General features: G+C 55.2%; 1 protein-coding gene across 7 annotated transcripts; it reads right to left on the bottom strand.

Moving 5' to 3' along the window:
• Window positions 1-1555: 1555 nt before the first annotated feature.
• On the bottom strand, window positions 1556-14991 carry GAL3ST1 (galactose-3-O-sulfotransferase 1). Of its 7 annotated transcripts, none has more exons than XM_031443074.2 (3): window positions 14861-14991; window positions 3724-3860; window positions 1556-2959 (listed from the first exon to the last, which is right to left on the bottom strand). In XM_031443074.2, the coding sequence occupies exons 2-3, from the start codon at window positions 3849-3851 to the stop codon at window positions 1816-1818; spliced, it is 1272 nt and encodes a 423-aa protein (XP_031298934.2). In that variant the 5' UTR covers window positions 3852-3860; window positions 14861-14991; the 3' UTR covers window positions 1556-1815. The 7 variants fall into 7 exon arrangements, with proteins under 7 accessions (XP_031298934.2, XP_010990576.3, XP_031298933.2 ...); XM_010992274.3 differs by having other exon boundaries at window positions 1556-2956; XM_031443073.2 differs by lacking the exon at window positions 14861-14991 and adding an exon at window positions 13306-14121.
• Window positions 14992-15255: the final 264 nt, after the last annotated feature.

Here is a 15255-nt window from a genome sequence, read left to right as displayed (position 1 = left end):
ATAAATAATGTAATATGTATAATATTATTAATGGCATTTCTAGGCCCTTCAGGGTCTAAAGAAATAGAATTAGGAGGTTCCACAAACCCAGGATGATATCATATTGCACTAATTCATGTCTCTTTGATTAATAAAAGGGAGAATTATGTAATAAATGCGAGTCACATCTTTTCCTGAAAATAGTCTTAGCTATTGTCAATTTTATTTATTTATTTTTGCTTATTTTGCTCCAAGGGTGTGTTTATTTCTTGCCACAAAGAATATTACGAGGGTGCAGGCAGTGGTCCTGGGGGTTGGTGGGGTCAAATCTGTCCCAGACTGACCAACCATCCTGGTTGCCCAGGACTGAAGAATTTCTTGGGATGTGGGAACTTTCAGTGCTAAAACCAGGACCGTCCCAGGAAACTGGCACAGTTGGTCACCCTAACTCCTTCCCACCCTGCTTGGACCAGAAGCTCACTCCCAGGAGGAAGACTGACTCAAGCCCAGGGAGGGCTTAAGAGCTAACTGATCTGGCTTTGAATTCTGACTCTGGCACTAATTAGCTGTGTGACACTAAGTAGGTCACTTAATCTCTCTGAGCTTTGGTCTATAAAGTTGGGATGTTGGAGCCTGGCACAAATAGGTCTCCAATAAAGAACCTCCCAGCTGTGGTTTCTGTCTTTCCCATCTGGCTGCTGACCCGAGAGTCCTGTGCCCTAGGAAGGGCCTCTATCTCCCTGAGAAGGCTGAGGGCGGCAGGTGGTTAGAGCTGACGCATCCCCACTCTGGTCGATCATACCTGACATGCCTTGGTTGCTCTCTGGACATGAGCTCCAGGAGGCCTGGACCAACTTGCTGACTGCCATATGCTCAAGGCTGAGGGGGCACAACAGACATCTAGTGAATACCATATATTTTTGGGGTTAATTAAACTGGACCCCAGGGTAGAAGGGGAAACCCAGGACCTAGGTAGGGCTAGAGCGCAAGCAGATGGTGAGGCAGCCTGGAGTGGTCAGTAGGAGAGAGGGGGCAGCCAGGGGTGGGGTGAACAAGCACTGGAGATGGAAGGGGTGTGGAGTTCTGAGGAGATGGCTTAGTACTGGGTCTGACACATCCTGCAGTGTGACCACAACAATCCCTTTCTGCTCTCAGAATATCCCTTCCCACATGTGTAATGTGGGATGGTACCTGTGCCTACCTCAGAGGGTAACTGTGATGATTAAGAGATTGCACAAGGAACCCTCAGCCTGGGCCCAGGGCCTGCTGCTCAGTGCTCCTCCAACTGGTCCCCACCTCCGTGTGTGTGTGTGTGTGTCTCTCTCTCTTTCACACACACACACACACACACACACACACACACAAACACATACACACACACACCATCTTTCAGGTCTTGGGAGCTCATGGGAGCCCTTCAACTACACGGGCTTCAGCAGGTGACAGATGCCAGTCCACTGGGCTTCGTCTCACAGACACACTCACAGAGGTACCGCCATGCTCCCTGGTGGGGTCCCCCAATCCCCAGCAGTCACCCCCCAATCATAGCCCCGCCAGTCAGCACCACTGAGGCTGATTAACAAAAACACATTAAATTCTTTTACTTTGGAAGTCTCCCCTTTAAGGGGAGACAGGAAATAGAACATTCTTTTTCAGAGGGAAAGGAATGTAATTAAAAAAAAAACTATAACTAGTCAAATACTGATCTCAGGCCCTGTGTGCGGTGGGCCCAGACCTGGCAGCAGCCCCATCTCACCCCAGGGGCCGGGGTGGCACCAGGAGGGCCGCGGCGGCGGCCAGAGGAGCCCTGCCTGGCCCTCCTCAGCGGGCGGGACGTCACCACTGCAGAAAGTCCCGGATGACCTTCCAGAGCTTGGTGACCCACAGGTTGACGCCCAGGTCCGTCAGGTACTGGATCTCGGGCGTGAGCATGCGCCGACAGAGCTGCGCGTGCCGCCGCCCGATGCTCTTCTTGAGGTTGTAGCCCATGATGGACTTGGCGCCCAGCGGCTGCCAGGGCTGCATGGCCGCGTCCTGGATGGCGGTGGCGTCCACCGCGTCGCCGCCGTCGATGCAGATGCGACGCATGCGCTCATTGGCGCGCCGCAGAGCGGCTACCTCGCGGGCCATGCGCTCCCGCCCGAACGCCTCCACCTTGCGCCAGAAGCTGGCGTTGAAGTGGCGGTAGAGGCGGGCGTCCAGCTCGTTCCAGGCCGTGGCGCGGCGGTACAGCTCGCCCGAGAGGCGCGGCACGGCCGAGGCGCGGCGGGCGTTGAGCTTGAAGTAGAGCACGTCCTCCAGCTCCCAGCACAGCAAGTCCTTGAGCAGCACCAGCGACTCGTCGAAATACTCCTGCAGGAGCACCAGGTGGAAGCGGCGCTCCACCTCCAGGATGTGCTCCTGCACCTGCGGGCTGCTGGGGTCCAGGTCGCTGTCGTAGCCCAGGTCGAAGAAGAGCAGGTTGCGGAGGTAGTGAGCGTTGTAGCCGTGGGGGTCGTAGTAGCGGTCGGGGTCCTGCAGGAACTCGGCCAGCTTGTCTTGGCCCGAGAGCTTCCACGTGAAGGGCACCACGGAGCCGAAGTAATGGAAGGAGGACTCGAAGAGGCGGGCGGGGTCGCGGAGCACCGTGATGAAGGTGGCGTTGGGCGGCACCAGGCCCCGAACCTCGTCGTAGTGGAAGCGCATGTGGTTGCAGATGATGTTGAAGCAGGCGCCGGGCCGGTAGTCCTGCACCAGGCTGCGCGCGAAGAAGGCCGGGTAGTCGAAGTCGTTGCGGCCGTTGGGGAAGGCGAACTTGAGCCCGTGCTTCTGGCCGAAGCGGAAGAGGATGTTGAGCAGCGTGCTGCTGGCCGTCTTGTGCGTCTTCATGAACACGATGTCCCGCCGCGGCTGGCAGCCCTGAGCCGAGCCATTGGCCGAGGTCACAGGCTCGGGCTCACTTGGGGCGGGGGAACAGGGTGCTGCGCCCTCGGAGGTCCTGCTGGGAATAGAGTGGTGGTAGAGCCTCAGGACTCAGCCCCCTGGGCCCTGGGGTCTAGAGAGCAGGGCTGCAGGGGATAGTGGTGGGGATCAGACTGGCCAGCGTTCAGGTTGCAAGACGTAGGCAGGCAGTTTGGCCTCTCTGGCCTCACTTTCCTCATCTGTGAAATGGGGACAATAGCAGGCCCTATATGTGGTGTTGCTGAGAGAACAATAACAGGTCTCATTCATGGCCACTGTGATATACATTTATCATTAAGTAGCATTAGATGGGACCACATGAAACTCTGCAGGCCCAAAATGGTCCACTATTAGCAATTTCTTCTAGTTCAACTTAATACCTCCAATTAAGGGCCCAGGCTGTGCCAGGCCTGAGCTGAGCAGCCCTATGGGGAGGTGGGGTGGCCTCGTGGTTAGGAACCAGGCTTGTAGGCAGACAGACCCCAGTTTGAATCCAGGCCTTGTGCCAGCTCAGTGCTCTTGGACAAATCACTCCCACCTCCTGGCCCCACTGGAGCCTCAGAGGATGACTCTGAGCCCTGTGCACAGATAGTGTTGATTCTTATGCTCGATGATAGGCTATTATTACACCCATTTCACAGGTGAGGACACTGAGGCCGTGCATTTCACAGTGAGTTCTGCCCTCAGGGGGATTTCTGCCTGGCACAGCCTCATGTAGGGCACAGCTGGGGGCTGCCCAGGAGGTGATCATCGGGGTGGGAGCCACCCTTCCCCCACCCCCCAACACCCAGCAGGGCCACTCACGTGGAGGCCAGGCCGGTGTGCAGCGGGGGGACGGCGTAGGAGTACAGCAGCAGCAGGAAGCTGGTGAAGAGTGCTCCCAGCACCAGCCCCTTGGCCATCGACTCCCAGCGCTTCTTCTGCAGCAGCATCTCAGACACCTATGGGGGAAACACAGTATCAGGAAGCCGGCCCCAGGGAGCCCCCACCGCCATCCTAGGCCTGGCTGGGTTGAGAGGCAGCCTTCCACACTGGGAACCTGCCTTTGCCTGCAGGGTCCAGACAGAGACAGAGAGACAAACGCACAAAGAGACGCTGGGTTGCCGATGGACATGGTGGCCGAGGCCAATGCAGAGAGAGGTTGGGGAGTGTGGCAGGGAGAAGGTTCTGCTGCCTGGCTCAGGTTTTTGGTTTGGTTTGGTTTGGTTTTTTTACTGCCTGGTTCGGTTTTCATTTTGAAGCTGACAGGTAAGTACATAGGTGTTCATTAATTTTTTATAGCTTTTGGGGCTTCATACCAAAATCATCTAAGTGAATAGGCAAAGAAGACCCTTTCCTAGGGCTCTGTCCCTCCAGGCCTGAAGCCAAGATTGTCTACAGGGAGGGTCCTGGGCCCTGAATACCTCACCTTTCAGAAGGCCCAGCCAGCCCACCTGTCCCCTTTGCCACCCTTCCCAGCTGCCCAGTGTGGGGGTCGAGGCTCCTCATCTCTTTTCACTGGCCCCAGTGCCCATGGGGGCTGTAGGGGAGCCAGATGGAGAAACTGAGGCTCCACGTGAGGAAGGAGGGGGCTCAGATCACACAGCATTCAGGCCTCTGCCCACACACCCACTTGTTCTCCAGTTGCCGGTAGGCTGGGTTAACTAGGAAAATCTGAATTTCAGATAAACAACAAATAAAAATCTTTTTAGTACAAGTGCTTCCCAAATATCATATGGGATATACTTAACATTAAAAATTATTCAATGTTAATCTGAAAATCAAATTTAACTGGCTATCCTGCTTTGTTGTTTGTTTTTAGTTTTTGGGGTAGGTTTTGGGTCCACCCTGTCAGCAGGGGACTGAGGCATGAGCTATAATGGGGCCAGTTCAGGCTGAGCGACGGGGTCCAGGAGAGAGCTGGGGCCCGGGGGCCTTCTCACCTCCCCTTAGCTGCCAGGCCAAGGCGAAAACTTTCCACTCCTGTTCTGGCATATGTTGCACTGGGCCCTGGGCCTCTGAGGCCATGAGAGGTCATGTCTGCTGCCCCGTGATCACACACATGGCATGTCGCCACTGTCCCTGCAGCCAGGGGCCAGCCAGCCAGCCTGGAGGAGGACCCCAAGTACTTCCCCCTGGAAAAGTGACTGGAAGCACCCACAAACCTTTCCCAGAGAAAGGGCACTCCGGGCCTCCTTGACCAGTCCCTGAGACCTCCGCTTACCATCTAGAATTTCTCCTCACAGGAAAAGATGTGAAGAAGCAATCTGCAGAGGAAGAAACTATACGAGAGGGAATTTTGGCTTCCCTGGTGACAATGACGTATCTCTGTTCGCTCCTAAGTGGCCAAGGTGGACCGGGTCGGGGTGGACGAGAGTGTTTCCAGAGGGCAATTCTATCCAAGGAGGAAGGTACAAGGTCTCCCAATTCCAACTATTCCACAGAAATTCTTGGGCAAAGTCACCCATGCTTTCGTGTTCGTGGCAGCTTGGTCAGAAATAGAAAAAAAGAAACAGTCCCCCCCCAAAAAAAGAAACAACCTGAGCATCCATCTGCGGGGGACAGTCATACAAAGCAAGGCCCATCCCTGGATGGAGCCATCTGTACCCAATGGAAAAAAACAAGGTGGACCTGAGTGGACTGGCTCAAAAACACACTATGCTCTATATTTTTTTAAATGTTTAATTTTTAAGAGGGAAGTAATTAGGTTTTTAATTTATTTTTATTTTAATAGAGGTACTGGGGATTGAACTCAGGACCTCGTGTATACTAAGCATGCACTCTACCACTGAGCTATACCCTCCCTGCACCATGCTGCATTGTGAAAAAAGAAAGTTCTGGACACGGTGCCCCTAAATCCATATATGCAGTAAGTAAATATGCATAGGCCCACAAAGAAACAACTGGAGGGACGTGTTCTGAGTTTTAACAGTGAGGAAGGAGTACACAAGGGAATATTTTTCTACATTATGCATTTCTGTAAGGGTTGCATTTTTTTTAAGGAGCCTGTATTTTTAATCAGGAAAAGGCAATAAAATGCATTTAATATATTTAAGTAATAGATCATAAAGCTCGTGAGGTGGGGAAAGTCAGCTAGTGACGATCTGATCACGGAGAGGGCCCAGGAGAGGGAGGTGCCGGCCTGGAAGCCCCGGACCTGTGTTTCAATCACAGGAACCCCTTGGAGCCTCAGTTTCTCATCTATAAAATGAGACAGCTGGTAGCCCTCCCCACTGGCTCTTCTCAAGATGGGGCAGGCAAAGTGACTAGCACATAGTTTTTGCTCAAACTGTGGGGACCTGCTGTGGGTTCCTGTCTTTGTCGCCCTCAGAGTGGGCCCCCTTGAACAGAGTATGCCCACCCCTACCCCCACCACTACCACGAAGCACAAACCTGCCCCTGCCTCCAGTGCCCCCATCAGCCTCCTGTTCCCCAGGGTCCTATCTAAAGCAGGGCAGAGCCTTGGGCTAGGCCAGAGCCTCAGACTTGGGCCCAAACCCTGAGTGGGGCCCTGGGCCTCAGTTTCTCTGATTTTAAAGTGGGGAGGGATTGAGATTCCTGCCCTCTGAAGATCCCCAGGGCTCACCCCACCCCAGGAGCCCCACTCACCAGGGCACTTTCCGGAACTATGGGAGGCTGCTGGCAAAGGCTCTGGGTGGAGGTCGGGCAGCAGGGGGCAGACCAGCCTCCTAGAACCACCAATCAGGCTCTGCCTGGCCCCGCCCAGCATACCCCCCCACCCCTAACCCCACCCCCGGGCCGCCAATCACTGCTTCATTCATTCATTTGTTCATCCCCCAACACTGGCTTCCTCAAACCCAGCCAAGGGGGAGGGCATAGCTCAGAGGCAGAGTATGTCTTACCACGCATGAGGCCCTGGGTTCAATCCCCAGTACATCCCCATCCCACTCCCTCCCAAAAAAACCCAGCCAGGCCCTGCCAGGTGCCAGACCCTGGGCCATCCCACCCTCTGGTTTCACTTTTGAGCCCCTGCTACAAGCCAGGTCCTGGGATGGGGGCTTCTCCAGAGCATCCTATTGACCCCACTCAGCTATCCTGGGAGGCGGACCCCACTGTCACCCTCATTTTGCAGATGGAGAAACTGAGTCTCTGGGAAATGACGTGACTTGTCCAGGGTCGCAAGGCAGGGGGCAGGGCTGGGATTTGAGCCCAGGGCTGTCGGCCTCCAATGTGCAGGCTCCCACTTGTCCACGGCAGCCTGTGCCTGGTGTGTCCCAGGCCCAGCCCAAGCTCATTGGGAAGGAGGGTGTGTGCAGCTGGACAGTCCATCACAGAAGGCTGAGGTTTGCCAGCAGGTGACGGCCCCAGGACTAAGGCCATGGGGTACTGAGGACAATCTCAGCCAAGCCTGAGCATCCTCCAGTCTGGAAGACGGCGCAGCAGGGAGGCTGAGGCTCAGAGAGGGCAGAACCACCATCAAGGTCACGAAGCACAGCAGTAGCAAAGATAGGATTAGAACCTGAGTCTCCTTCCTCTGCCTACGGTGATGACAGTCCCAGGCACTCGGGGCAGACTGTCCCGCTCCCTAGCCCACTCCATCTACTTCTGTCCTCTGAGTGCCCCCAGCCACGTCACCCTCCATCTGTGCTGACAGCTGGCTCCAGGCCAGGCCCAGCAACGCTCCTGTTTGGCTGGACCAGCAGCCTCCAAGGAATGAAGGAGAAACAGGACTCACCCCCCACCGCGTGCACACAGGGAAACTGAGCGCAGGACAGTGACCCTTCTGGGCTACAGCATCACCACCAGGCAGGCCTGATTCCCGGGTGTCCTGCTCCCCCAGGGACCCAGCAGAGGAAGACACACTCACCTTGGGCCGTGGCTGGCTGCCCCTTCCCTCTCCCTGCCTGAGCCACGTCTGACTCCCAAGGCTGCCTCTGCGGTCACTGGGAAACAGGAACGCTCCAATGACACCCAGCAGTGTGCTGGCCGGCTCCCTCATGCTCCAGTGGGTGTGAATATTCATGAGTTCCCTCCCCTGGGATAGCAGGTGGCATATGCCTGTACCCTGCAGGTGCTGCCCTGGCTCTCTGCCCCCTAGGTGCTCCTCGATCCTCTCTGGACCTCAGCAGCCAGGCTGCTCCTTCATCTGAGGGCTCAGCAAGGTCCCAGGTGTCCTTGGATCAAGGACACAAGCAGCCGCAGAGCCCTGCGGAGAACCTGGGACAGGCTTGAAGGCCACGGAGGGGCAGAGAGGCAGGTGGGGTGGGGAGGCTCATTGCTCCTCTGATCACATCTGACTTAAGCCTCATGTCTGCCCTGTGAGTCAAACAGGTGAAGATACCAAGGCTCAGAGAGATGAGCTCACCTGTCCAAGGTCACACAGTTAGAGGAGAGGCAGATAGAACCAGAATCCAAACATGGACTTGCCAAACTCTACGGCTTTAAGATGCTGAGACACAACCTCAGACCACCAAGGTTTGTCTAAAATCTGTGAGAGCCCAGAGAGTGAGAAACTTAGCCTGGAAGGCCTCCTGGAGGCGGAGCCCCTGGCCAGGGCAGGTAGAGTCTGATGAGATTTCTCCTCTCAGAGCTCCAAGTTCTTCATCAGTACTGCAGTACTGAGGTGCAGTCCAGAATCCTGCCTGCGCTGCCTCCACCCTGTGTGAGGGATGGTGGCATGGGACACCCTGGTCCAGCCTCGAGCGATTCAGGCTGATCAGAGATGCTCATCCTTTCCAAGATCTCGGTAGGAAGAGGCAGTTCTAGGGGCCTTGGTTCTAAACCCAGTGGCCCTCAGGCTCAGCTCAGGGACTGGAACCTCTCACACCCTGCTCTTAGCTGGGATCAGGTCTGCCTCAGCCTTGCCCATGGACAGAGGGTGCCCAGGAAAGCCCCCACATCCTTCCTTTAGCTCTGATGCCCAGAGCCCACACCATGGCCCAGGCATGGGGCTCTGGGGACCCAGGTGTCACCATCAATTATTAATAATCACTACTGTGACAGTCATTTATCCCACTCGGAGCACTTTCATAGGTCAGGGAGCATCTGACACTGCGCTCTGAATGCTCTTTCCCCCACAGCCCTGCCCAGCCAGGGAGCAGTCCTCCAAGCACCTATGAGACACAGGAGGACTCAGAGTGCTGATCTCCCTGAGTACTGGATCAGGTCCAGAGTACAGGGTAGAGATGTTTTATCTGTTCTGGGCTGAGCTAACTTAAAGACAGGTGCATGGGGGTGAGGAGGGGCAGAGCTGACATCAAACAGCAGGCACAGTGGTTTATGAGCGTGGACTCTAGACCAGAGTCTGGTCCTGTGCTCAGGACTTGCCATGTATCACGTATCCTCAGGATCTTTACAGGGAGCCCTCCCTATCCCCTACTTTATCATAGACTAGGGAACTGAGGACCCAAGGAGTTGAAGTGAGGAAGTGACAAGCCCAGGGCCACACAAGGGCAAGAACCTTGTCCAGGTGGTGGTGGAGCACAGAGAGAGAGCATGGGAGGAACAGAAGAGCCACCTGAAGCCAAGCTTTCCAGAGGAGGGAGCATTGATGACAGAACAGCCTTGCCAGAGGGGTCTCTTCCCAGAGTATCAGTGCCATTGGCTGTGGCTGGTTCTGCCCCCAAAGAAAAAATAATTTTTTTTAACTATAAAAGCAGCACATGCTCACTGAAAAAAAGTTTCTGAACTTTAAAGTTTCTGTAACTTTACAGTTACAGAAAAATATCGAGAGGACAGTGAAAAGAGCTCCATACCCAGAGTTCACCACCCTTAAAGCTTCAGCACCAGCCTCCTCCTTTTCTGTCTATATTGGTGATGGGAGGGGTCTCTGTTGGGGAGCACACTTTGTTTTTAACTTGCTTTCAACCCCCTCATATCAATAGATTGTGGACATCTTTTTGTGATCATAATGAGGTTTTCTCTCTCTTTTTTAAATGGAGGTACTGGGGATTGAACCCATGACCTCGTGTATGCTAAGCACCCCCCCACCACAATGAGTTTTAAGTTGATCTGTTCTGCAGGTATTTGCTAAGCACCTGCACTGTGCCCAGCACTGCGGTTCATGGTGCCCAGTGCGCGGAGCTCGGGCTCAAGGTGCTGGGGGTGACAGAGGGGCAAGCAGACAGCTGCAGGTCTCGGGTGGAGGACCCACTGGCGGGGCTTCCTGGAGCAGAGAGAAAACACCTGACCCAGCCTGGAAGGTGGGAGGGGCATGATCAGGGAGACTTCCTGGGCTAGAGGGCTCGGTGGCAGAAGCTACTGGGTGTTTTCTGATTTCCAAAGGCAGTTAGTTCCCTTTCTCCCTAAACTACATTTCCCATCTGCACTTGCAGTTCAATGTCCTCATGTAACTGAATTCTGGCCAATGGAATACGAGCAGAATGACAGCTGATAAGGTTAAGTGGGCAGACCTTCTCTGTGGTCTCTTTTCCCACCTGCTGGATGAATGGGGACATCTCTAAGGATCTAAAAGTGGGCGGGGCCATGAGATAGGAGGAACCTGGGTCTCTGCATCCCTGCTCACCAAACACCTGATTAGATTTCAGGAAAATGACAACTAAACTGCCTTTGTGTTAAGGCTTTTGGAACTTCGGGCTTATCTATTACAACAGCTAGCATTAGCTAATGAACCTGTTACCCTACAATAAGCCAGGCAGAGAGAAAAGCATGTGCAAAAGGCCAGGGCAATCGAAAAACTAACAAACGTTCAGCCTGGCTGGAGTGTCCAGTATGTGTGCGTGTCAGAGGTTGGTTGGGTGTTACACTGTCCAGGTGTGAAGGGACCTGGACCAAGGAGAAGGCTAGGAAGGGACTGGAACCATCTGTAGGCCATGGCATGGACAGCGTTGGTGAGTGACAGGGTGTGGAGGAGAGGAGGAAAGAATCCCCGTTGGCGTGACTGGCTGGCTGGGGGTAGAGCTAGTCCCTGATTAGGGGAGGCTTAGTACTGGGGCAGGTTTAGTGTGGGGGTTGGGGGGTCAAAGTGGGGGTTGGGTTTAGGGCACATTGAGTCTGGGGGATGTGTGGGAGGCTCGCAGAATGTGCAAAGAGCAGAAGGAGTCCCTGCTTAGAGCACAAGAGGGAGATCTTGGGGGAAAGAGGTTGGGGGTCATGAGCACAGAGGTGGGAATTGAGGTCAGAGGAGGAGAGGGTGAGGAAGGAGAAAGACCCCTGCACTTAGGGGAACAGGGTGGGGAAGAGACCCCCAAGGAGATAAAAGGGCCTCCAAAGCCATTGGCTGCAGAACATTCTGTGGAACCACTGCTCCCGTGAACCATTCACTGGTCGGCAGGCATTCATACTATTTGTTTGGTGGGCACACAAGGGAACAGGGCTCTGGCAGAGAAGGTGGTGGGGTGAGGGTGTCCTAGGGCTGTTTCCTGCGGCTAGAAGGGAGTCTCATGGGGATACTGGAGAAGACTTTTTTTTAAAAGCAGGGCAGAAAGACTGTCCCTACAGTGCTCAGAGCACATATTTGACAGCAACTATTACAGGTCTAAAACCCAGCACTTCTACCTGTGGGAATTTGTTCAAAGAAGAAAATCTAACAAGAGATCTGAGATGAAGCCCAAAGATGTTCATTGTGGTGTTTTAGCAAAGGGGAAAAATAGAAACAGGTATCCAGCAATAGGGGATGGTAGAAAATATATGACATTCATCCAATGGTCTATTTTATACTCATTAAAATGATGTCTACAATTTATAATGACATGAAAAAATACATATACACACACATATATGTACACACATAAATATAGTACACACATATAATTTTGTTTTACAGAGTCTGTATTACTTTGGAAAAAAATTAAAATAAAACAAAGATATTTCCATTTTGAAAAACTGCAGTCTGGCTGGAGGAGGAGGGAACTATGACTAGTCTGAACCATGCCCCACCTCGCTGTGTGACCACGGCAGCCATGCTGCCCTCTCTGAACCTCCATTTCCTAAAGTGGGGAAGAGGCAGCAGGGACCTGGGTCAGAGAAGCTGAGAAGTGTGAGCTGCACAGTTGAAGGTGCAGATGGAGAGGGTGGCCCTCAGTCCAGGCGCACTGGGGCAGTGACTAGCAAAAGTCCAGAAGCTTCCTCGCTCTGAGGCCCTCTGGAGTGGGGCGCTGGAGTAGAGATGTGGAGGATCACCTGGAGGGGCATTTTAGCCTGCTGGCTGGCAGGACCCCCTCCAAACATGTAGAGAAGCCCTGACATCTTGCCCCCACTGCCGTCTTAGCTGGGGGAATGGCTGCAGCTGGGCATGGGGCCCAGCAGCTAATTAAGAAGAAATCAATGTTCTTTGATGACTCAGAAGATACTTTTTGATCTTGCAACGTTACCTATTTCTACCGTTTCAAATGGCAACCACATCTGTGACCTGGACAGACATCCTTAGTGTCACCTGCTAACTCACATGATGGCAGGGAAACTGAGCCTCAGAAACTTGTGGAGGGGCGAAATGGCCCAGTCAGAACTCCGAGCAAGCCCACAGGTCTGCCTGCTACACTGCTTTGTCCAGGCAAAACCACCACCCCTCCAGATGGCAGGTTTCAGTCACCCCAAGTAGCTCTAAATGAGAAGTGGCAAAACACAGGTTAACGGAGAAGTCCGTCCCTGTTCTCTTAGTCAAAATTCCTGAGAACCCGGGAGATGAGTATGTGGGAGTGGATATTACCATTCTCTGTACCTCTCAGTATGACTGAAATGTTTTTTAAACAGCTGTCATGCACTTGTTTGCATAAAAATATGGAAAGGACAAAGGTCTTCAAAAGGTGCTAAGCACTTGCTATGCACAAAGCCTTGGATCTGCCCACCTGCCTTGCTCATCCTGGAGAGGCTTTGGCTCTGAGTCCTGGCTCCACCACTCCCCAGCTGGAAGACCTTGGGCAAGTAACCTACCCTCTCTGAGCCTCCATTCCCTAACGAATGAGGATAATGCAACCTTCTTGTGGGCTTGAGGTAAGGAGCACATGAGATGAGGCATGCGGAGCCCTTTGCACACCCCCAGATTATTATCCTGACCCTTCTAGACCCACCTGGCAGAAGCGGGACTCCTGGAGGGCCACCCCCTCCCCATCCAAGCATCTATACTTCCCGTGCTCCAGACCCAAGGTCCCTAACCCCCAGATCTCACATCTGAGGAAACCAAGGCACAGAGAGGGAAGGACTTGCCTGGGGTCCCCTGGCAAGTCTGGAAACTGCTGGAATCAGATCTGGGGGTGCCCAAGCCCCACCTCATCTCTGCCCTGGGGCTGGCAGGTAGGTTTCCTCTGAAACCCCACTTCCTCTGAACCATCACTTCTCACCTGGAGACTCCTCTGGCTCCCAGCCTGCTGACCACTGTGGGCACAGTGCTCCATTCTGCCCTCTCAGTCTGGAGGAGGATGGGGCTTCTAAAAGGGGTTGGTCCATACTCCTCACCCAGTTCGAGGGAAGAAAGAGCCCTTCACCAACCTGCTGCCGTGCCTGGAATTCCACCATCTGTGTGTCATTTTCCCAGGTTAATCATTGCCTCTTGCACCAGGATGGCACACTCAGTCCCTTAGAGCCCAGAGGGAGGGGCCGTAGGGACACATTCCTCCCTTGCTGGGTGACAGGAGGGCATTGGACCCATGCCCTCAAATATCAGACCCATGCTCATCAGACAAGAGGATGCAAGGCAGGGAGGTGTGCTTCTCTGTCCACAGGGCGCTTCCATCAGGCAGGGCTCTGCCCTAGTGACAAGCAGGGAGGAAGCAGCCCGAGGTGGCAGCTGGGAACAGGGCTCCGTTGTCTCTGCTCCCAGGGTAGCAGCCTGCCCACCCCCCGAGTGTCAGGCAGAGCTGGGAGCTAAGCAGGCAAGGCGGAAGGGGTTTGGGGCTTCCATGGCAGCTCCAAGAGGCTAGGACCTCAGAAAGGCAGAGAGGTCATGAGCTAGGCTGGGGTCTTGAAATGGGGGCTGGGGCAATTCACTGTATCTGGAGTCAATTTAGCCACCTTTGAACTGTGTGACCTTGGGCAAGTCACTGAGTCTCCCTGAACCTGTTTCCCCTTTCAGATAATGGGGTTAGTGACAACGCCTCCTCCACAGGGCAAGGTAGGGTACAGCAGCATAGGGCTGTTCTGGTCTAGCCAAGCCCACGGCCTTACCCTCTCTGGGCCTCACGTCACCCTCTTCATAAAGGAAGAGGTTGGATTCTCCCAACTGGACTGTCCTCCTGAAGATTTCCATGGCACCTGTCACCTTGGCAACCCAGGGATCAGGTGTCAGGCCTGCGGCCCTCTCTCCCTCCCTCCCTCCCTCCCACTGGTTGGGGTTACTGCAGCCAGATGTGCACCTATCACCTCTCCTGCTCTAGGCAGGTGGTAAGGGGGTCCCCACTGGGAAGGGATCACAGTGTTGCTCTGTGCTGTTACCAAAGTGCTGGCTTGGCACCAAGCAGGGCAGACCAAGCTGGACCCCCATCCTGGGCACTGGTCCAGGAAACAAGGGAACTGTTGGGTATCCAGAGTTTGCCCCATTCCCACAAGCCTTTCCTTGGTGGCTTTGCCTCCTAAGTGGGACAGCACAGGGTCTTCCCCAGGCAGAAGGGATCCGTCTTTTACCCTGACACCCAGCCCCTGCTCTAACCGCCCCCCTTCTGGGGAGGGCTGGTGGGAAGAGGGAAGATCCCTGCCCCTCCTCCCCAACGGCTCTGGCGCAGTGTCCGAGATTAATCATTAATGAACTCCCAGCTCCAGCCCAGCTCCAGCCCCACCCACCCCAAGTCCAAGGACCGGGTAAACCCTGGAAATAGGAGCCTGGGGAAGAAAACCAACGGCCGGGCAAGGACCAACCTGCACTCTCCCTGGCCCCGGAACGGGCACGCGGACCTTGGAGCGTCCGTGTAGCACTCCCGTACCCCTCAGGTCTGAGGGTCTGGCGTGCGCAGTCCCAGTTCCGGGGCTAGGGTAGCGCGGGCCTGGACCCCAGAGGGTAGACTGAGGCAGGACGCAAGCTGGTGGAAGGTGCTGGGCTCACAGGACGTACCTTGTCCCCGTCCTTCTCGGGCTTGGAGTGCAGGCTCGGCCCCGGGCCGCGCCGCCCGGGGCGCTTACTAGGCGGCGGGGTGTACCCGCCGGGTCCCCCGGCTCGGCCCGGCCTGGACCATGCTCCCGCCCCCGCCGCCGCCGCTGCCGCACCCGCTCCCGCTCCGGCCAGGTGCGGCCGCCAGCCTGGCCCGGCCCCCCGACGCCGCGGCCAATGGCACCCCGGGTCCCGGCCCCCTCCCCGCCCCTCCGCGCCAGCCCGGGACGCACAGAAGCCGCATTCAGCGCGCCGGGGCGCACCGCCGCGCCCCCGCCGCCGGCCCAACAAGGCGCGTTTGTCTCGGACGTGCAAACGGGGCCATTGTCCCGCCGCCGGACCCTGAGGCTCGGCCGAGC

Source organism: Camelus dromedarius, chromosome 31 (genome assembly GCF_036321535.1).
Source record: "Camelus dromedarius isolate mCamDro1 chromosome 31, mCamDro1.pat, whole genome shotgun sequence".
In the NCBI taxonomy this organism is placed as follows: domain Eukaryota; kingdom Metazoa; phylum Chordata; class Mammalia; order Artiodactyla; family Camelidae; genus Camelus; species Camelus dromedarius.
This window is presented reverse-complemented; position numbering and strand designations above follow the sequence as displayed.